Here is a 22463-nt window from a genome sequence, read left to right as displayed (position 1 = left end):
TTTGCGGAAGTTATGTCAAAGGTGCAACAACGTCTTGCTGCGTGGAAGGTTCGTTTATTGGCTCGTCCAGGATGCGTTACATTAGTGAACTCTGTGTTATCCTCTATTCCTGCATATACTATGCAAACTCAGTGGCTACCATCAGGTACATGTGAGAAGTTGGATGCTATTAGCCAAAAATTTATCAGGAGTGGGTCTGACTCTCATAGGATGCACTTGGTTAAATGGGACAAAATTACGCAACGAAGGAAAGATGGAGGGCTGGGAGTACGTGTGGCTCGTTTCCAGAATACCTCATTATTAGGAAAGTTGATTTGGGACCTCCTTTCCCACCCTACCAAGCTTTGGGTACAGGTTATCTTCTCTAAATATCGTGTCTATAATGTCACCTCACTCCTGCAACTTTCGAGTTCATATTTTTTGAGGTCCTTGCGAAAGGCATATGATAGTTTACAACCTGGATTTCAGTTGCAGCTTGGCAATGGACATAGTAGTTTTTGGTTTACAAATTGGTTTTATGGCACATACCTTGCTCCTTCCGTTCCTTTTGTTCATCTACAGGATATTAATATTCGTGTGTGTGACGTTTGGGATGATGGACATTGGGCTCTTGAGAAACTGTACTCGTGGCTGTCAGATGAGACCAAGGCATGCCTTCAGGCTCTTACACTATGCGTCCATCCTAATGCGAAGGATGTTATTGTGTGGAACAGTTCTGTTAATGGAGAGTACACTGCCAGAGCCGGTTATAGGTGGTTATGTGATGTTGGAGTTGCAACAAGGAGTACTTGGCAATGGATTTGGAGATTACCTGTGTCGAAATCCATTCGCTTCTTTGTTTGGCAGGTTGGACAACAGGCTTTACCTACGCGTAGCTCTGGCTAGTCAATCATCATGTGGGGCAGGACACGACGTGTCCGCGGTGTGGTGACGCCAATGAAGACATGCAACATATACTCTTTAAGTGTGGTGGTGTTGATCGGGTTTGGTGTGACACCCTCTACCCCATTATTAATATACAACAAATGTAACAATAAGATATTACTTTTCTTTTTTTTTGGGTAAATAAAATCTTTCATAGTTGACAGATATTTCAAATATAACAAGGTAGAAGATTCACATTCGTACTCATAAATCATAACTCCAGTGTAAAAATTATAAAAGAAAAGAAGTTAAGATTTTCAATACAATTTAGTGTAAAACAAGAAATCATATATATACAAATAATAATAAAGGAAATATAAATTAACTCCAGTAAAGGTGGCAGTGCCTCCTGGTTAGGAATTAATTTATACTCTCAAATCATATAATAAAATATAACAAAAATGTACATCTTGGTCTTTTATCAAGAACGTTCAAATTATAATTCTTAACATATATTTTCCTTGAATTATACATGTTATCTACGTTATCTCTTCGTTAGAAATTACCAAAGAAGAGAAACTAAAGTTATAAAAGCAATAACACATTAAACTAAAATAACTATGCCCCGATGTCACATCCTATCAGAGCATGCCCAAATTGAAGCCTTTAAGCCTCATCACCAACATCCTCATGATGCTGATCATCTGCAACACAATTTAAAACATATACAAAACAACAAGGGAGTGAGAAACATCTCACTCAGTTTCAGGTGAAGAATAAAGGTTAGATAGCACCCACACACACACAACAAATATAAGTCACATGTAAACAATACACATACATTATCAATATTACAAATACATTCATTTATCATGCAATGATGTCATGGACTCATCTCATAAATGCATGCATGTGGCGCCATACGGAAGTTTCACATATCATCACTGGTGACCCAAAGGTACACCTGGTTACATCACTGGTGACCCTAAGGTACACCTGGTTACATCACTGGTGACCCTAAGGTACACCTGGTTACATCACTGGTGACCCTAAGGTACACCTGGTTACAAGTTACATCACTGGTGACCCTAAGGTACACCTTGTTAGCATGTTACATCACTGGTGACCCTAAGGTACACCTTGTTAGCATGTTACATCACTGGTGACCCCAAGGTACACCTCGTTAGCAAGTTACATCACTAGTATGCGGCCTCAGCGGCACACCTGGAATAATATATGCGTATGATGCATGCCATACCATCATAATCTCATTGACTCAATATTTAACTTGTTACATAATTTCATTTAGTACATCATGTCCTCATTTGTCATAGTCTCATAATCACATGTCTCAATAGTCCATTCATATGTCTCATGTCATTTGTCCATATTTCACAAGGTCGTGTCATAAATACTCCTCATAAGGTTCGCATAGGAATTCACAGAGATCCAGAGAGCATTCTTTTTCATATTAAAACTCATTTATTATTAACATTAATTTCATATTCATTTATTACTTTCAACAAAGACAAAGGTAGAGTAAATAGAAAATCAGACAGAACAACGGCACTTTCAACAAAAACAAAGTAGAATAAATAGAAAATCGGACAGAACAACGACACCTTCAACAAAAAGCAAAGTAAAGTAAATAGAAATTTAGACAGAACAACGGCACCTTCAACAAAAAGTAGAGTAAATAGAAATTAAACAGAATAACGACAAAGGATTGGGGGCTAATCCGACAAACAACTATCCAACAATTATCCCCACACCCTTGAGCGAGGTTCTCACTCCCCCCCTTACCTGGATAGGCGGAGTTGGAACTTGGGCAGGACCTCCTCCTCTGGATCCCCTCTTTCTTTTCCTTTTCTCTCTCTTTCTTTCTTTCTTTCTTTCTTTCTGTTTCTCTCTCTCTCTCTCTCTCTCTCTCTCTTCTCTTTCTCTCTCTAGGATTTCACTTTCTTACTGAATATAAAATTTTCACCCCCTGCCCCTATTTATAGGCCTCCTGGCGCAACCGGAACGACCGTACTGATTTCGGAACGGCCCGTTCCGGATCCTTCAAACGTGGGCAAATTTCTCAACTGGAACGGCCCGTTCCAAAACCGGAACGGCCCGTTCCGAGACTCAGCAGAACGGCCCGTTCTGTTTCTAGAACGGCCCGTTCTCCATACCAGAACGGCCCGTTCTCCATACCAGAACGGCCCGTTCTCCATCCAGAACGGCCCGTTCCAGGCCTGTTCTGGAACTTGAAAAAAAATAGCATATTCGCTCTTTTGGAACGGCCCGTTCTGCATTTGGAACGGCCCGTTCCGAAACCCAGAAATACCCTTGTCCCTTTATTAAAATTACGAAAATGCCATCAATAATTACGAAAATGCCATTACTAATAAAAATATTCTTTTAAGGAAATTGGGGTGTTACATTTGGCAGGTTTTTGGCTTGACTGAGGTGATCCGATGGAATGATAACGTGTCTTGGATGGATTGGATGCTTCGATGTTTCAAAAAAATTCACATTTTACCAGCAATCATTTGTTGGTAGCTTTGGAAAGACCGCAATAGGCATGTGTTTAACGGGCTCGTTGGAAAGCCGTGGAGTCAAATTCGACATATTCGTGAGCTATATACAATCATGCAAACTAGCTTTGCACCTTGTAAGGAGGCGACACCAACCTGCAAAGTCCCCGAGTGGGTTTCATGTGTGCTGGCAGAAGGTCCTCAAGTGAGTGTTCATGTTGACGGAAGCTCTCTTGGGAATCCAGGACCTGCAGGTTTTGGAGGTTTAGTTCGAAATTCTGATGGCAAGTGGTTATGGGGATTTAAGGGAGATATTGGAATGGCTACTAGCCTTAAAGTTGAATTGTTAGCTATTTTACATGGTCTTCAATTATGTTGGACTAGAAGGTATCTATCTGTTCTCTTGGTTTCAGACTCAAAAATGGCTTTGGAGTTAGTCAAGCAACCAATTCAACATACTCACAGGTATGCGGGGGTCCTCTGTCATGTTGATCTGTGTGACTCTAAAACAGAATTAAGTAAAAACAGTTTCTCAACTAACTCTTTATTATTGTTAGTTGGTTATTGGATTCTCTTGTATTCTATATATGTTTTTCCTTTCTTATTTTTCTCTCTTGTATGTAATATAAATACAAGTGAGTGGAAAGGGGTTAAAAAAAAAAAAAAAGGGTGAAAGTTACAAGGAGTGGTAGAACAAGAAAAGGGTTCTTGTGAGACTTGTGACTTGTATTGCTTGAGAATCATAGAAAATTGTTGCTGCTCTTCCCGTGGATGTAGGCCTCAAGGCTGAACCACGTAAAGCTTGGTGTTATTCTTTCTTTGTCCCTCATCTTTAATTTCTGCATTTTATAAACATTCTTGCATCTATGTGCATATGTGTGCATTAGTATTTTGTGGTTCTTGTATGTTTTAATCTTCTTGTTAGGTGTTATAAGCTGAAGGACCAACAAGTGGCGCCGTCTGTGGGGATAAACACCATCAAGAATGGGAAATACAAAGTATGACATAGAGAAGTTTTCTGGCGAGAATGATTTCAGGCTTTGGAGGATCAAGATGGAAGCAATCTTGATTCAACAAGGGTGTGCAGAAGCTATAAAAGGAGAAGAAAAAATGTCAAGTTCTTTAACTCAGAAGGAGAAAACAAACATGATTGAGAAGGCTAGGAGTGCTATAATTCTATGTCTAGGTGACAAGGCTCTCAGGGAGGTTGCTAGAGAGAAAACTGCTGCAGCTATGTGGCTCAAGCTGGAGTCTTTGTACATGACAAAGTCATTAGCACACAGATTATGTTTGAAACAAAGATTGTACTCATTCAAGATGACAGAAACAAAATCAATTGTGGAAATCAGGATATATCAAGTTATCAATTGGTAAGAGATAGAGCAAGGAGAGTTCCTAAACCTTCTAGCAGATATGGTTATGCTGACCTTATTTGCTATGCTCTTAATACTGCAAATGAAGTGCAAGGATTTGAACCAAAGACTTATAAGGAGGCTATGGAAAGTAGTGAAGCACAAGATTGGATGAAGGCTGTACATGAAGAGATGAAATCTCTACAAAAGAATTTGACTTGGAAGCTTGTTAGTTTGCCAACAGGGAAAAAGGTCATAAGCTGCAAATGGATCTTCAAGAGGAAAGATGGCATTCCAGGAGTTGAAGCACCAAGGTTCAAGGCAAGACTTGTTGCCCGGGGATTTACTCAGGTTGAAGGTGTAGACTACAATGAGATTTTCTCACCTGTAGTGAAGCATTGTTCTATAAGGATTCTGCTTAGCATTGTAAACCAGTTTGACTTGGAATTGGAACAAATGGATGTCAAAATTGCTTTTCTGCATGGAGACCTTGAAGAAACCATTTATATGCAACAACCAGAAGGTTTCTCTAAAGAAGAAAACAAAGTATGCTTGCTTAAAAAAACCTTATATGGTCTGAAACAAAGTCCTAGGATGTGGTATAAGAGGTTCGATGATTTTTTGATGAAGTTGGGTTTCTATAGATGCAGGTATGACAGCTGTGTATATGTTCTTAAAAGAAAGAAGGAATATGTGTTATATCTACTCCTATATGTAGATGATATTCTTCTTGCAAGTCCTAGTAAGGAAGAGATAGAAAATTTCAAATCTAAGCTCAATTCTGAGTTTGAAATGAAGGATCTTGGCCCTGCCAAGAGGATTTTGGGAATGGACATCATTAGAAACAGAAATGAAGGAGAATTGTTCCTATCACAAGAAAATTATTTGAAGAAAGTAGTTGAGAGGTTTAGAATGCATCAATCTAAACCTGTCAATACACCTCTTGGATCTCTATCAAAACTGTCTATTTCTCAGGTTCCTAAAACTGAGGAAGAAAGGATCAAGATGGAGTCTGTTCCCTATGCTAGTGGGGTTGGTAGTGTCATGTATGGCATGGTGTGCTGCAGACCAGATTTGGCTTATGCAATTAGTTTGGTTAGCAGATTTATGGCAAATCCTGGTCAACTTCATTGGAATGCATTGAAATGGTTGTTTAGATATCTCAATGGGACTTTGGGATGTGGTTTGAGATTTAAAAGAAGTCATACAGAAGGAGATGCTGTGATTGGATATGTTGATGCTGATTTTGCAGGATGTCTTGATACAAGAAAGTCATTAACAGGTTATGTGTTCACTATGTTTGGTTCTGCAGTAACTTGGAAAGCTAACCTACAATCAGTGGTTTCTTTGTCAACAACTGAAGCTGAGTATATTGCCCTTACTGAAGGAGCCAAGGAAGGTTCATGGTTAAAAGGATTGATTGGTGATCTAGGTATAAATCAGTCTAGAGTTACCATAAATTGTGATAGCCAAAGTGCTATTCACTTAGCCAATCACCATACTTATCATGAAAGGACCAAACATATAGACATTAGATATCATTTCATCAGAGATATGATTGAAACAAGAAAGATTCAAGTTCTAAAGATTGCCACTGAAGACAACCCAGCTGATATGCTAACAAAGTCACTTCCTAGAGCTAAGTTCAAGCATTGCTTGGACTTGATCATATTTTCAAGTTGATTGAAGCATGAATGTGAAGAGCAGAGCAGTTCTGGAGGTTCAAGGGTTCTTCTTCTTATTTGTTTTAAGAGTCAAGGTGGAGATTTGTTGATCTGTGTGACTCTAAAACAGAATTAAGTAAAAACAGTTTCTCAACTAACTCTTTATTATTGTTAGTTGGTTATTGGATTCTCTTGTATTCTATATATGTTTTTCCTTTCTTATTTTTCTCTCTTGTATGTAATATAAATACAAGTGAGTGGAAAGGGGTTAAGAAAAAAAAAAAGGGTGAAAGTTACAAGGAGTGGTAGAACAAGAAAAGGGTTCTTGTGAGACTTGTGACTTGTATTGCTTGAGAATCATAGAAAATTGTTGCTGCTCTTCCCGTGGATGTAGGCCTCAAGGCTGAACCACGTAAAGCTTGGTGTTATTCTTTCTTTGTCCCTCATCTTTAATTTCTGCATTTTATAAACATTCTTGCATCTATGTGCATATGTGTGCATTAGTATTTTGTGGTTCTTGTATGTTTTAATCTTCTTGTTAGGTGTTATAAGCTGAAGGACCAACAAGTCACATTAAAGAGTTAATGGCGAAACCATGGACTCTTAGTCTGATCCATTCTTGGAGGGAAGGAAATATGTGTAAGGACATGCTTGCTAAAATGGGGCATAATTCTGGAATTGCGCTTTTGGAGCTCGAAGATCCTCCGACTAGGTTAGAAGCTCAGCTCTTTGCTGATGCCATGGGTCTCCCCGTGTTACAGGATTAGTGTGGCTTTCCCTTTATCTTTATCTTTTTTTTTCTCTTTTCTTGTTGACATTCAGTAAAAAAAAAAAAAAAAAAAAAAAAAAAAAAAAAAAAAAAAACTCCTTACTATTTCTTTATTAATATTAAATACTCCTATTACATAAGTGAGCATCCTACAAAATCAATAAAGAAAGATAAAAATAAGATCTACCCGATCCTCTCGTGTTACAAATTTTAGATGTTAAATTTGCATGTATGTTTTGAAACTATCTTTACCAATAAACATTCAATAATGCTATATATTTTTTGTCTTTGATTTGGGAGGAAACGATTTTAGAGAAAGTCAATTGCAATAGATTTCGCCGATTTCACGTGTCCATATTAAGAGAAATTAGGAGGAAAATGGACCAAAGTTTCGTACCAACCCAAATAAATGTCATTCCGCATGTGATGTTATTTGAGACATGAATTTCAGACACACACCAACCATGTCTTCCTTCCTGGTCATTTTTTAATCAATTCAATTCGGGTAGGCTATATGAAAGTGTGAATAGTTGCACCAACTTTTTATTATTATTTTTTTATCAATAATAATAATAATAAAATTATTTAATTCATATACACATTTATTTCCTGATAACTTTGTCCCTACATATATCTATTCCGATAATAAGAGGAGTATCTCTCAAACATGTGTCTATTCTGATACGAGAAGTATCTCTCAAAACAACCTTTTCTCTATGTATCATTTTTATTTAATTTTTTTTATTTATAAATTTTACATTTTAAAACGGCTCAAAAATTACTTATATAATTAGAAGTATCAAAAAACTCTTCGTTATTTTATTTTATTTTTTAAGAAATACATGAAAGTATGAGATTTTTTTTACGTTAATTTTCACAACAAAATTAGAAAGAAAGAAAAATAATTCAAAATATTATAAAAAAATTATTATATAATGACACACATTCTATAGTGATAATATGCATGTTATTATAAATTATTTTCACCCACATAATAAATATAATATATATTGGTATATTGTTAAAAAGTGTGAATATAAACTATAATGTTATACAAAATATGTTATTAAATTTCATTCAAAGTCAATACTAAAATTATATATAATTATATGTCAAATAGATATATATATATATATATAATACCTATAATAGTATTTTTTGTATGTCATTATATATACTATATATAATATTTTTATAGTAAAAATAAAAATATTAAAAACTCGGGGTAAAAGACGATAGTAGTTATAACAATTATGTAAAGATATTGTCTTTCCTGTTATTAGGAAAAAATTCATGATCTTTTTGTGATGACTGATGAGTGTAAATTATACGCTGTTTGAGCATTTTTTTTTATAGAAAATATTATATCGACAATCATTTAATGAAAATATATTTAGGAAGTGCTAAAATGGTCCGAGATTGATAGAATGATTAGGCGAATAGTTTGATCTACTTACAGAATAATTTGAGTTTTAACTTAAAATATTGAATTTAATCTTAGTTTTAATGGTATGAGAGAATTTTCAAACCATACACACCGGTTGGTAGTGTCACTGAAACCCAGTACACGTTTGTGGGTCAATAAAATTTTAATGATTTTAAAAAGTGTCAAACTATCCTTGTAGAAAATGCAAGTTTAATTCAGATTTCAAATCATTATGATGATTTTTTTTTAAAACCAATTATTTTTTGTTCTTTTCAAATCAATAAAATTTAATTCAATCATTAATTAATATTTCATCCAATTACATGACATGTCACAAAATAATTAATGTCAAATGTAATTGTCTCCTGTTCACAATCTGGAACGTATATCATTCCTCTTTATAACTGTTTATGTCATGTAACAAACAACAATCATTCTTTTTTAAAATTTTGTGAGTGAAATTTTTAAAAGAAAAATGTGGGTCCACATTACTTAAACGAATTAACGAAGTGTGGTTTGGGTGGGCAGAATGTTGCCTCGCGCAACTCGTGGCTGGTGTGGGTCTAATTTGAGAAATTAAAATGATATATTATATATCCTTAAGAAGTAGGAATGTGTCAAAAATGTACACACAAAATCATATTGAGATTCATCATACGGAGATGATTTCTGATGAAGTAGGATTTGGTTTTGGGACGTTCCAGCTTTAAGAACGGGCCGTTCTTGGCCTGTTTTACTTTCAGAAATTTCACTCTGTTCCTTTAAGCAGAACGACTCGTTCTGTTTTCGGAACGGGCCGTTCCGCTTCCAACATCTGCCCACGTTTCCCTGCGAACACGAAAAAAAAAATTATATAAAACCAACTCAGAATTCGGTTCCCCGGGAACCGAATTCTAAGCTTGAACAGTGAATGGTTCTATCTCTGTAAATAAACCTGCACAGTGGTTAATTGGGTAATTTTTTTAAAAAAAATAATATTTACGTAAAAAATTCTTAATACTTAATGATTAATTAAAGAAATATAGTAAATAATAATTAGATAATAAGTTATTTTGGAACGGACAATTATAATGAATTCTCTTTTCTAACTATTTGTTTTTACAGTCAGAAAATCAAAATTGATAGTCAAAAATTAGTTCGTAGGTGTAAAATCAAAATAAGATTTTATTTTTTTAATAAATTTTTCTTGTATATATCGTTATCATTAAATCAAACTTTTTATTGATGTACTTAAATCTGCAACATGGGACATATAATTAACAAGGAGAAATGTTAGTGGATAATATGTGTAAGTATGTCTTATAAAATTAAGGTTTAAATCTGTAATATTATTTATTATAAGTTTTTATAGGTTTAATCTGATTTTTTAAAAATTTGGTCTTATTTATAATCTATTTGAAGATTTATTTTGCATTAATAATATTAAATAAATAATAATTTTAATTTTAAATAAATTAATAAATTTATTTTTAGATATATATACGAGTTATTTTTTTTATTTATGATAAAAATGATTTACTCTATTATTATTATAATTTAAAAATTAAAATTAAAATAGAAAATTTAAGTAATAAGGATATCTCATACATATCCATATAGTTATGTACACTAATCAATACTCGCATAAATATCATAATGAAAGAAGATAATCCTATTAAAAAAATAAAATATTTTTTATATCCCTTTTAAAATATTATAAATAATCAATCATGGAGATGAAGAAAAAGAATAATCATAGTCAAAATTTTCATTTTTTATTTTTTAATTTCGTACGAGTTTAAATGTAGTAGAAGTGTTAAAAATATTGATAATTTAGTTTTTTTGTATTACAAAATTTTATTTAATTATATTGTTAATATATATATATATATATATATATGTATATATATACTTAATTTTTTTATAGGTTTAAATTCAATCCTTTTAAATATTTTTTTTTAAGTTTAAACATTATATTTTTATTAAATATGTTAAGTTATATCAAACTTTAAATAGGTCAAGTTATAAACCCTTGTTTAAAGTCTTATTTATTATCATCTCTATTAATAAGAAAATTATTTTTTATACGAGAAATGATCGAAGTCCAAACAAAATAGTTACACTATGATATTATAGTCACAACAAGACTCATTCCATCTCTTATCCATAAAGATAAACAATCAACGAATAAGTCATTTAATTTATGATAGTCAATATCATAATAGTAACCGACAAAAAAGTGCAATTAGTTATATAGATAACTTTATCTTTTAAGTATGTAATTAGTAATTTCTATATATAATTTTTTATTAAAAAAATCTAAATAAATTCACTATTCAAAGAAATCCATCACTAACTTTTAAGTTTTAGTTGAATGTATGTTTGAGAGAGGTAATTTAATAGGAAATAGAAAAGAAAGTGAAGGATTATTAAGGAACTAAAAAAATGTGTTTGAAGGAGATAATTTAAGAGTATATTTAGAAACACGATTAAGAGTGGATTAGAAGAGAAGAATGATGACTTGTAAAGAATTTATAAAAAAAAAGGTTATTTGGAGAGTGATTTGTAAGGATTTGAGGATAAATAGAGGTGAATCCCATATAAGAAAAAAAATACCCTTAAAAGAAAAGATATTTGTTGGGAATTTAAGAAAAAAAATACATTTTTTTTGTCTCGTTCTACTAAATAATTGTTAGATTTAATTAAAATATAATTTTAAATTATTAATTTCTCTCTATTTTATACCTAATTCTACTTTATTAAATAATTACAAATTTTACTTTATTTTCTATCAAATCAATTCTCACATATTATTCTCTTATTTCCTTCAATCTTTCTCTCAAACAAAACATAAAACATAAAGTGTATTTGTGAATAAATTATAATAAATTTAATTTTTCTCTCTTTCGAGTAGATTTGTGTGAAATTTAAAAAAAAAATATTTGGACAAAATTAATGTTATACTATTATCTAAATAATTAATTAATAAAAGATAAAAATATAATTATTTAAATAATATATTTTTATATAAAAATTTAATTATATAAAATAAAATTTTAAAATATTAATTTTTTATTATTTTTCATTTAATCCTATTATATCAAATAATTATAAATTTTACACTATTTCTTATATATATAATTTTTACCTTTTATCTCATATTCCTTGAACTTTCTCCTCTCCTCTAAACAAGGCATAAAAGTTTACCTTATTTTAAAAAAATAATAATAAAAGTATAAAACTGAGTATCTATGAGACTTTATTAATTGTTCTGTGAACTGTCGCTGATAGGTGATAACAGCTTTTCCTGAGTATGGGATATAAGCGTTATCTGTAATGCATGTTGTTGTCAGTCCGTGACTGTACGTCCAAAGAAGTACACAGATCTGAGATGTAACCCTCGGCAAATACCATACTTTACAAATAATAATGATATATTTATATTTTATTTTACAACAATATTAAATAAAATTAAATATTTAATATCTTTTTATATATAAGTTAGGATTAGAATGTTATCTTGAACAGAATGTGTTTATTTTATTTTCTTCGACTTTATAATATTTTTAACTTACTTTATTTTCTTAAAAGAACATTTTTATATTTTTTTTATCTTTAATTATATAATTATGTATTATTAATGTACAGTTTTATTTGAAACCGAACCATCAACTTTATTTAATTCTTTTATATTAATACAATTGTAAAGCATGCATTATCAATTATTTCTTTTATAAAAATAGATAAATATAATATACTTCTTTAGTTTTACATAAATAATAATAACAATCAATGTAAGCATCCTAACGAAGTAAACCGATACATGTCACATAAAAATAAAAACATATATGATTTTAAACTCTCGTCAACATCAAATATTTTGTTTAATTAGTATTGTTTAGTTTAAGTTTATACACATATATTAAATACTTGAAAAAGAAAAATTTACTATTTATAATAATTATATCCATGTCAAATAAAATTATCTTCAATATATTAAGTGAACAAGATGTGTGTATCACTGTACTCATTTATTAATTATTATATTTTTATCAATAATTATGTGTTGTGATGTTTTAACATGTATTGTAGAAAAATTTTAAGAGTTGAAAATTTTTTAAAGAGTCTTTAAGTGTTTTAAATTGTTTCTTTAGACACAAATTTTGTTTAACCTTAAGAAAATAAATATACAAGGTTTCTTTTGAGAATCAAACTTCATAAGTTCATTCTTAAGATTTTTGGAGAGATAAATTATAGAAAGAAGCTTTGAAATTTTGATCTTCTTCTTCTTTTAAGCTCCTCGAGTATGTAAGGGTCATCGTTTGATTGTTGATTTGAAGTTGGAAGCTACGAATCAAGGTTGGGTTGGTGTGAAGCTTTGATGATAACTCGAAAGTGTTCCTTTCTTATCCTTCTCCTTTCTATTGATTCACTTTGACTTCAAGGTAAAAGAAACTAAAACTAGACACTTGGTTGTTTTTAGTATTGTATGTCATTGAATTGCATCTAGTTTGTGGCTATGTCGAGGATTAAGTGATGAAATTCATGTTTTTGCAAGTTTTGAGTGGGTGAAGCATGTTGAGGTGTTTTTGATGATTGTAGTTGGTATGTTGTTGCATGTTGTTCTATTTGTGTGGATTGGGTTGTTCATGATGAGAGTGTATGAATTGTGTTGTTAGATGCTTGGATTTTATAGTTTTTAAGTGAAAGGAGAGCAAATTTGTGACTTATTCACTACTACAAAAATATTATTTAACATCGTTATATTTACATCGATTCTAGTAAAATCGATGTAAATTATAAATGTGGTGACAAACTTATAAATAAATAGAAAGTACAAACATATTTATATTGGTTAGGTAAATATGAGAAATTCTACATCGGTTTTGCTTAGGACCGATGTAGAAATGAGACCTAATATCACCGTGCAAAGCCACACTACCCTTTCATCGCCGTCACCCTCCAACCACACCCAAAACCGTTCTCCTCGCGGAAGACCTCCTCCTCCTCAACCACCTCCTTCGCGTCCTCGACTCCGGAGAGGAAGAGCAAGCAGTCCAAGAGGCTTAAGATTCTGTAGCTAGGTTGATGGATAGACATGATGACGATGCTTTCGCTCTGAGCGATTCTCTGGAGGACCTTCACCACCATGAAGGCGTTGGTGGAGTCGAGCCCAGAGGTAGATTCGTCCAGGAAGAGGACGATGGGGTCGTGGATGATGTCGACGCCGATGGAGACGCGGCGCCGTTCGACGCCGGAGACGCCGCGGTGGCTTTCGTCGCCGATGACGGTGGAGGCGGCGGAGCGGAGGCCGAGCTGGTCGATGAGGGTGTGGACGCGGGCTTTTTTCTTGGACTTGGAGAGGGAGCGGGGGAGGCGGAACTCGGCGGCGAAACACGGAGGAGCGGCGCTAGGGTTTCCGATTTGGGGAACTCCGAGCACCGACTCGTGGATCGCGAGTTTAATGTAGCAGAGGTTAGGTTCGTTCCTCTTTGTTCTCTTTCATCGTTCAGTTTTAATCAGCATTTGCCAAATCTCAATCATGAATTTTATTTAAATAGCTAAATATTCATGTTAATCGAAACTATTTTTTTTTTAATAGAACATGTAGTGTTAGCGTCATTGATTGATTATTCATTAATATTGGAATTTGATTATTTATGTGTTATGGCTGCGTTTGTTGTATGTATTGCCGGTTCTTGTGTTTTAACGTTTATGTTATAGCTTTTTACACTGTAGGTGCTCCAACTTTTACCTATGAAGTCACTTTCTTCTAAGCTTGTGGTGAAGAAATTAGAGCTGTCGTTGGAGAAATTTCTGAAGGATCATTACCTGTCTGGCTCCCCGGTTATTATCAGTGATTGTATGGCTCACTGGCCGGCCAAGATGAAATGGAATAATGAAGACTACTTGCTAAGTGTTGCTGGTGACCGCACGGTTCCGGTTGAGGTAATTCCTTGATTGATATATCTGTGATTGTTAAGGAAGGCACCTGGTCTTCTGTGAGGAACAAATGTGGAGAGATGAAGGTTTTGAGATCGGATGTATTTGTTTAATTTTTTACCAGGAGCTTGATATTAATGTGTTGTGGATATCAAAAGTTAAAGACTTGAAAATAGTCTACGTCCGAAAATCGGGAAGAATTAGGATAGGAACTGGTTATTATAGTGAGTAAGATGGATTTAATTCTGATTTTTATTTACCATGGAAAATTGGTTATCCTTGCATTGTAAGAGATCACAAATCCTTTTGCAGTTACCACTATATCTCTTTATACGAAAATTCCGGCCCAAGAGTAGTAAGGCAATTAAAACTTAAGCTTTAGGAATTAGGCCTACAAACAAAAAATTATTTGCTATTAGATTTTATAAAATAAAAGGTTACACATGTTGACAAAATGTCTCCTATGTTGGAAAAAAGACCTAATATATATCTCTTTCATTTAAAGAAAAAAAATGATCTCAAAATTTGCTTTAAGTCTCACTTACTGTTGGTGCAGCCCTGAGCCTCTAACAATTTTCCTTGGATTTTGTTTGCTTCATTTTTCATTCCCTTTCATCGTTTGTAAAACAACATTCTTTAAGCTGTGAATTTAAATTAAATAGTTGTTGAGTGTGAGGTTCTTGAAGGCAGGCAGCATTTGAGGGAATATTGAAATTTCTCTTATATTTGAACATATAATTTTTTTCCGTGAGGTGCTTCATGGATCTCTTTTGTGCTATGTTGAATTGGTCTTTAGATACTACCAATTGGTTTGGCTTTTGGTAAACCATGACTATTTTTAATCTCAGTTATTGAAAACCTTTTAAACATTGTATTCTTTCTTTATTCTTCCCCTGTTCTGGCCACTGATTTCCTGTATAGTGTCTATGATTTAGTATAAGTGAACTTACTGTTACAATTTTCATAGTATGTTAATCCATTGCTGCTTCTATGCCATTATGAATTTTAATTTTGCTGAAGAATGTGCTATTGTGCTTTAGTTTGTAACCATATCTCATTTTGTTTTGTCATTAGGTTTAGTGGCGAAGATAGCGATGGTGATTATTACATAGATTCGAGCAGCGACGACAGCAGTGATAGTGAATTTGGAAAAAGGACTGAACTTTCTACAACACAAAAAAATAGTCAATATCGGATAGGTGATGCTTTGTTTCAAATGAACAGGTTGTCTGTATACGATAAACACAGTACAATGCAAGAGGGATTTTCGAGCGATGATAGTGAAACTGGGAATCCTCAAGATCTTCTTTTTGAGTATTTTGATCACACTCCTCCTTATAGCCGTGAACCATTGACCGACAAGGTTAGTACTGGTCTCGATTAATGCTTGTTTGGCTTATTTGCAGTTAATTTGAACCGTCCATATTATATTTTATTATGTTTGGACAGATACTTGATCTTACACGCCACTATCCTAGCCTCAAGTCACTGAGAAGTTGTGATTTGTTGCCAGCAAGTTGGATGTCTGTAGCATGGTGAGAATAACTTGATCTATTGCGTTAGTGTTGTATTCTTTGCCAACTAACATTTTTAATGGCATCTTTCAGGTATCCTATATATCGAATACCCACTGGTCCAACATTAAAAGATTTAGATGCTTGCTTTCTTACATACCATACACTCCATACACCCTTGACAGGTAATAATCATGGATCTTTTAACCCTATGTTTGATCTACAGTGGCATTGTAGTTCTTGTTTATCAGGATTCGGCAATTTAATAGGCTCATTATTGTTGGATGTATACACACATTTTAGTGTCAAGATTCAGCACTCATTTGGGCTCGTTATTATTAGAGTTACTAATTCATTTTAAACTTTTTTCCTCGTTTCCCATTTACCACATCTCAAGAACATAAAGATTAGCATAAAAGAATATTATTTTTTTTTATAGTTAAATATGAAAGATGGTCCATCTACCATAGTATATCAATCCCAGATGGTGGCGCATAGCAGCCAATCTTAAAAATGTTGTAGTGGCATAACACATAGAGGGATGGTCATATATTGAATTTTTTTATGTAGATTAAATAATTTGTGCTACACATATATAAATGCTAAAAAAAATCAAAATTAAAGACAAACTCGTAAGGAACAATTTGTTAGAAGCATGGCACTCTGAAAGACATAATTTGAATTGTCAAATAAGAACAGGAAAATTGATTCTAGTCATAGATCGCTTGCTGATTGATTTTATCTCGGTTTCTAATGTATAAGCAATGGTTTATTGCAAAAATGTGAAGATGATTACACTTTATGAGCAATATTCATTATTTCTTGAACTGTTTTTAATTACATTTTGCAGGAAATGGAGGTACTCGGGCTCCAATTTTGGTTTATCCGAATGACATGGATGGTGTACCAAAGATTTCCTTACGAACTTTCGTAATGGCTTCTTATAAGTTAAAGGGATCTATTTGGATGCAAAATGGAGTTAGTGAGAGTCAACTATCAAATTCTCTCTTGCAGGCTGCAGATAACTGGTTAAGGCTGCTTCAGGTAATTCTCTTGATTTTAATTTAGTTTGTAATTTGTATGTTTTCTTATTTTTTGAACTGAATCTGAATCTAATTAGATGAACTAGTCCATTTAAGAAAATAAAGCACTCCCTGGCCTTACTTTTTTTATTTTAAGAATCTAAGTTTAGTTTACTTTTTGATTGTTTATATTGATATTGCTTTTTGATGTCATAATTTAACCAATGTTGTATTGTATCTGTAGGTGATGGAATTTCTGACATCACTTGCGGGATGAAAATCAAGCATTCAAGGTCGCTGAAAAGCTTTACATGGTGTATATATTGGAAATTCCTTATTTATTGTATTTATACTTGTGTATATTTGGTTTATTTGATTGTTTATACTTGTGTGGTAGCTGCAAATTCCTGGCTGAGAATTATATATATTGGAAAGATTAAGGAAAATCTGCTCAGAGGGTTTTTTTGGTTCCCCCATTAGAAGTTCATATTATTGTATTTATTTCATATTCTTTCTTCAGTTTGGTTACTGCTCCTAACCAGCTCCTTGGGGATTAAATATGAAATATGAAATTTCTAAAGCTATATATATATGTTCATTACAGGTAATCAGAAATAATCCAAAAATAAGTATGAATTTTTTTTTAAATGCAATCTACATCGGTTCTCAAGAAAATTGATGTAGATTTAAGCATAAATCTACATCGATTCTCTGGAGAACCGATGTAGATTTATGCTTAAATCTACATCGGTTGTCCAGAGAATCGATGTAGATTTATGCTTAAATCTACATCGGTTTTTCAGAACCGATGTAAAAATGTATACATTTTCTACATCGCTCTATTTTATATCGATTTTAGAACCGATGTAGATGACTTTAAAGAACCGATGTAGAATATACATCTTGTAGTAGTGATTTTGTGCGAAACTCATCATCATGTCGAGCACACCTTCATGGTGTTAGGCATGGCTCAAATCAAAGGTTTATGTTTTACTCATATCGGATGCAAGATTGACACGAGCGTGTGTGTGACACGGTGTTGGACGGGTGTGTGCATGACATAGTGTTGGATGTATGATGCATTGGCATAGGAGTGTGCATGACACGGTACTGAATGTTTGATACATCGACACGAGCATGTGCGTGACATGGTACTGGATGTGTGATGCATTGACACAAGCATGTGCGTGACACAATGTTGGATGTATTGGCATTGCCATGTGCGTGAGATGGTGCTAGATGTGTGACATGGTGCATACTTAAACTATAATGTGGTAATGGAAATTGACTGAACTTAGAATTGATAATATGAAGTATGATTGATAGAGGTTTAATTGTGTATATTTATTTAATTAAGGGTGTATTGATTGGATTTTCCTATTGTGGTTTGTATATAGAATGTCTTCTTTTTTCATCGTACATTTTGTGATTATTTTTAGGTGAAGAAGATCTGGATGTGAGTGGCACTCAAGGTGCCAACAGTTGAGTTGAGAGATTGTTTTAATAGTGTGACATCAGAGCGAGGGATTTTATATGATAATTTTTATTGTATCTGGACTTCATGTTTTTTTATTTAAATAGAATTGCAAACTATTATTTTCAAATTTTAATTTTTCAATTAGACAATTATTTGGAGATTTTATTTGTGAACCATTTTACCTAAAATTTTGATAATTTATTAGTTATTTTATTATTATATGTGTTGGAGGTAGAATGAGTGTCACAAACATGTTCCGCTTCGTAATTGCATTATCTAAGTAAATTATTTAAATAGATAAAAGAAAAATAACCCAAATTATATTATAATAATATTATACATTATTTGAAACATAGTTAAATATTAAATATAGACATATTTTCTCATAAAATTTTGAATACTCATTCATCAAGTTATTATAATCGACTTTTGTTAGTATCGTAAATTATATATAAATCAACAAATAAATTTTTTAACTAAAACATATCATTAACACAGTGTTTGTTTGGATGTGAGAGAAAAGGAGAAATTTAAAAAAAAAATTATTATTTAATTAGTTTTTTATTTTTAGGAGAGAAGAGTAACAAAACTCTTTTAAAATAATTTCAAATTTACTTTAATATTGAGGGATTTTAAGGGGAAAACGATAACTTTAAAACATTTTTAATATTATATTAAATATCTTTATTTATATTATTAAATTTAAAATTATAAAACTTCAAAAGTACATAATTTTTAAAATCTTTATAAATATCTTCATTTCATCGACATATACCTTTTAAAAGACAAGATTAATATGACACACAAGAATAAAGTAAACAATAAGATTATACCTCTTGTTAAATTAAAAAAAAAAATACTCGAACAAAATATTAACCCTAAATGGAGAGTCTAGATCACATGTTGATGTGAGAGTTGTCGATCCTTCTAGTCCCTTTGCCTCGACCAATGATTACTACTTTTTTCCCTCACAATCACATTGACTATTAATTGAGGCCAATGACAATTTTAAACACCCATCCCTTTGATCTACGGAACCACTTACAAAATCATAAATAAATACAAAATTAAATATAAAAATGTAACAAACTTTAAGCCCAACAAGTATAATATACAAAAGTGTTAATGGAGAAGCAATTTAAAAAAAAAAAAAAAAAACGCACACAATTAAATAATTGAGAAATGATTTTCCAATTCTCAATAAAAATTTATTCATAATTTTAGACAAATCAATGCTAACTAATAAATACATCCCGTTTTTTGACCCTAATTTGGATGGTTGGTGACATGATGATCTTATCCGTAACTAGAAAATAGATCCCGGCGTCACTGTCAATAAAGCAATTAATGTCAAAATGAGGCAAATTTGTTGGTACATGGAACCTATTTTGTGTTTTATTCATCAATTTGGCAAAATGGCTCTAGTCATGATAAGTGTCTCAGGGTACTTAAATTCATCTTCTCAGATGCAGTTTTAATTTAAATTACGTATGAAAAAAATGTATTTCAGAAGCAGAAAGATTATACTTAAAAGTATTTAATCAAAAGATTATACTAAAAGTATTTAATCAATTTTTTTATAGAAATTAATTATTAATAAAGTTAATAAATATTTTATACTAATAATATACTTATATATTTATATTATATATAAAGTATATTACATTTTTTAAAGATTTATTTATCTATTTATATAAAATATTTTTATTGTTATTTTTATTTATTATTAAAAACTCTTTTAATAACTGCACATTATCTACTTTAACAAGGTCGGTGTTAAATAATTAATGAATAAAATCACCATCTTATCTTTTTAATAATATATTATTTTTATTTTTACTTTCTTAAATAAATATGTCGAAATGCAGAGTGATTCTTTCCCTCTTCTATATTATTTATCTATAAAATAGGATAAAGAGGATTTTATTTTTTAGTTTTCACTTTTCTTAAGACACATTTACTTTTTAATTGATTTATTTGTATTTATTTTAAATATTTTTAATTTTATTTTTATTTGTTATTAACGGATCAAAACATTTTATGTTTCTATGTATTTTGTCTAAGAATAATAAAAAATAGAAAATAAAAATAATATAAATTATAATATGTAGATCAAGTGAGATAATGTATAACTAAAAATGACAAAAAGTAAAATAATTTTAAATAAAATTAGTAATTGTTCTTACCGGAATTTGGTCGTAGAGGTGACCCGTCCAGTAAGATCGATGAGCCTCCTTTACCTGATGTATTGGTGTTCCAAGATGGGGGAGGTACCTGCAAAAGAGACTCAAATGTCAAAGTTAGGGTTTGTATGTGTAATAGTCTTGTATAAGTAATGCACGTACCTTGGAGTGAATTAGGTTTGCCTTGGGCCTTTTTGGGCTTGAGATAAGATATATCATGATATGATATGATATGATTGAAGGGCGGATCTGGTTTGGGACGAGATCCTTGGAATCAGGTATGATTTGCTCAAATAACGGGCTGACGTCGCGCATCACGTGCCCGGGGCTGTTTTGTATTACCAATCCGGGCTTGGAGCCCGAGTGCGAAGTACGGTTAGTACACTAGCCCCCCGAGCTCTGAAGACCGTAGGTCGAGGAGCTGAGACCGGGCTCGTCAGTGGGAAGTAGCTTTCCACGTGCGCCATCTGAGGGTCCGCCATGTGTCGCGACTGTTTATTTCCCGGAAACGTGCAAGTGGCGTATTAAGGGAAATGACGGTTATGCAATGATGGGTTGCAATTAATGTGTCATCAGGCGTGCCCCTTGGTTGACACGTGTCGCGTCGGTTTTGAATTTTGGGGGAGAGTTTTTTCCTTTTCTTCCACTCGCGCCTCTTCGTTTTTACTCTTTGTCTTTCTTCTGACTTCTCGAGTACGAGAGCTTTTCTTGCTTTCTTGCCTTTGCGTTTTCGTCGCCGTTTTCGGTAACCCTTTCTTTGTTAGGGTTGTTTTCTGAGGAGGAGTACCAGGTACTTCCTTTTTATTTGCTTCTTCTCTCTTTTCATGGCCGGTGGAAGTGGTGCCGGATCTTCTGCGTCTGCCAGGGGCAAGGCGCGTGGCAAGGCGGTGGCCGCTGGAAGGGTCGTTGTTGAGAAGAAAGACCCGCCGCCGTCTGGGGGCCCGGAGCCAGGCGTTCCTGGTTACGACTGGGTTAAACGCGAGGTGGCTGAGGCTCAGAGCATTTTCGCTCTTTCCTCGAAGTGAATGTGTTTCGGAGGGCGCATAGGGTTTGCGATTCCTCCATCTCCCACATGATTCGGCTTGAGCCCTGTCAGGCCGATGAGGGCGTGTACATGGGGAGGTCTACTGATCCCCCCAATTTCTATGTATATCAATGCTTTTTTAGGGATTTGGGTGTCTGTCTTCCCTTCACTCAGTTTGAGTGTAATTTTTTGAATTTCATCAACGCGGCTCCTTGCCAGTTGCATCCCAATAGTTGGGGTTTTTTGAGGGCTTTTCAGGTTCTGTGTACAGTTCTAGGTATAGAGGTGTCTCTTCGCGTCTTTCTTCATTTTTATCAGTTGAAGATGGGCGTTCCGCCTTATGACATTTTGTCCCTGAGCGGGAGTAGGGATGGGGGTTTGTTTACTCCCTACTCCCAATCGTATAAAAATTTCAAGCAAGAGTTTTTCCGGGTCGCCCTCGTGGGTGTTGATCCTTTGGAAGATGAGGTGTTTTACTTCGGCGGTTTGCCGAGGTTTCCGTTCTATTGGCGTCCCAAACCGTCTAGGTTTCCGCTGGATTGCAAGCTCGTTCTGTCGCTTGCAAATTCGCCTTATAGGGAGAGGGGCCTAGAGAGTGAGTATTGTATGCTTCAATAGATTGTCGGGCTTGTGTAGTTGCCTTTTACTGATGTGTTTCTGTTTCTTTTCTGCAGGCATTATGGGGAAAAACTTGTGGCGCGAGCTTAAACACTGCTACAACGTTATC

General features: G+C 33.2%; 2 protein-coding genes across 2 annotated transcripts; both read left to right on the top strand.

Annotated features, from left to right (window-relative positions):
* Window positions 1-13406: 13406 nt before the first annotated feature.
* LOC109788442 (uncharacterized) lies at window positions 13407-15731 on the top strand. The gene is made up of 3 exons (XM_083063502.1): window positions 13407-14048; window positions 14313-14522; window positions 15591-15731. The coding sequence occupies exons 1-3, from the start codon at window positions 13662-13664 to the stop codon at window positions 15594-15596; spliced, it is 603 nt and encodes a 200-aa protein (XP_082919628.1). The 5' UTR covers window positions 13407-13661; the 3' UTR covers window positions 15597-15731.
* Window positions 15592-17571, top strand: LOC109809489 (uncharacterized). The gene is made up of 5 exons (XM_083063503.1): window positions 15592-15879; window positions 15966-16051; window positions 16124-16215; window positions 16881-17074; window positions 17297-17571. The coding sequence occupies exons 1-5, from the start codon at window positions 15733-15735 to the stop codon at window positions 17327-17329; spliced, it is 552 nt and encodes a 183-aa protein (XP_082919629.1). The 5' UTR covers window positions 15592-15732; the 3' UTR covers window positions 17330-17571.
* The last annotated feature ends 4892 nt before the right edge of the window (window positions 17572-22463 follow it).

Source organism: Cajanus cajan, chromosome 9 (genome assembly GCF_000230855.2).
Source record: "Cajanus cajan strain Asha chromosome 9, NIPB_CcT2T_4, whole genome shotgun sequence".
NCBI lineage: Eukaryota > Viridiplantae > Streptophyta > Magnoliopsida > Fabales > Fabaceae > Cajanus > Cajanus cajan.
The sequence above is the reverse complement of the archived record's forward strand: the minus strand, read 5'-3'. Positions and strand labels throughout refer to the sequence as shown.

Bases quoted from the DNA above. Each gene is read 5' to 3' on its own strand.
- LOC109788442 (XM_083063502.1), top strand. From the start codon at position 13,662: ATGGATAGACATGATGACGATGCTTTCGCTCTGAGCGATTCTCTGGAG. The intron at 14,049-14,312 runs GTTAGGTTCGTT...TTTACACTGTAG, and splicing joins GCGAGTTTAATGTAGCAGAG to GTGCTCCAACTTTTACCTAT.
- LOC109809489 (XM_083063503.1), top strand. From the start codon at position 15,733: ATGAACAGGTTGTCTGTATACGATAAACACAGTACAATGCAAGAGGGA. The intron at 15,880-15,965 runs GTTAGTACTGGT...ATGTTTGGACAG, and splicing joins GTGAACCATTGACCGACAAG to ATACTTGATCTTACACGCCA. The intron at 16,052-16,123 runs GTGAGAATAACT...GGCATCTTTCAG, and splicing joins AGTTGGATGTCTGTAGCATG to GTATCCTATATATCGAATAC.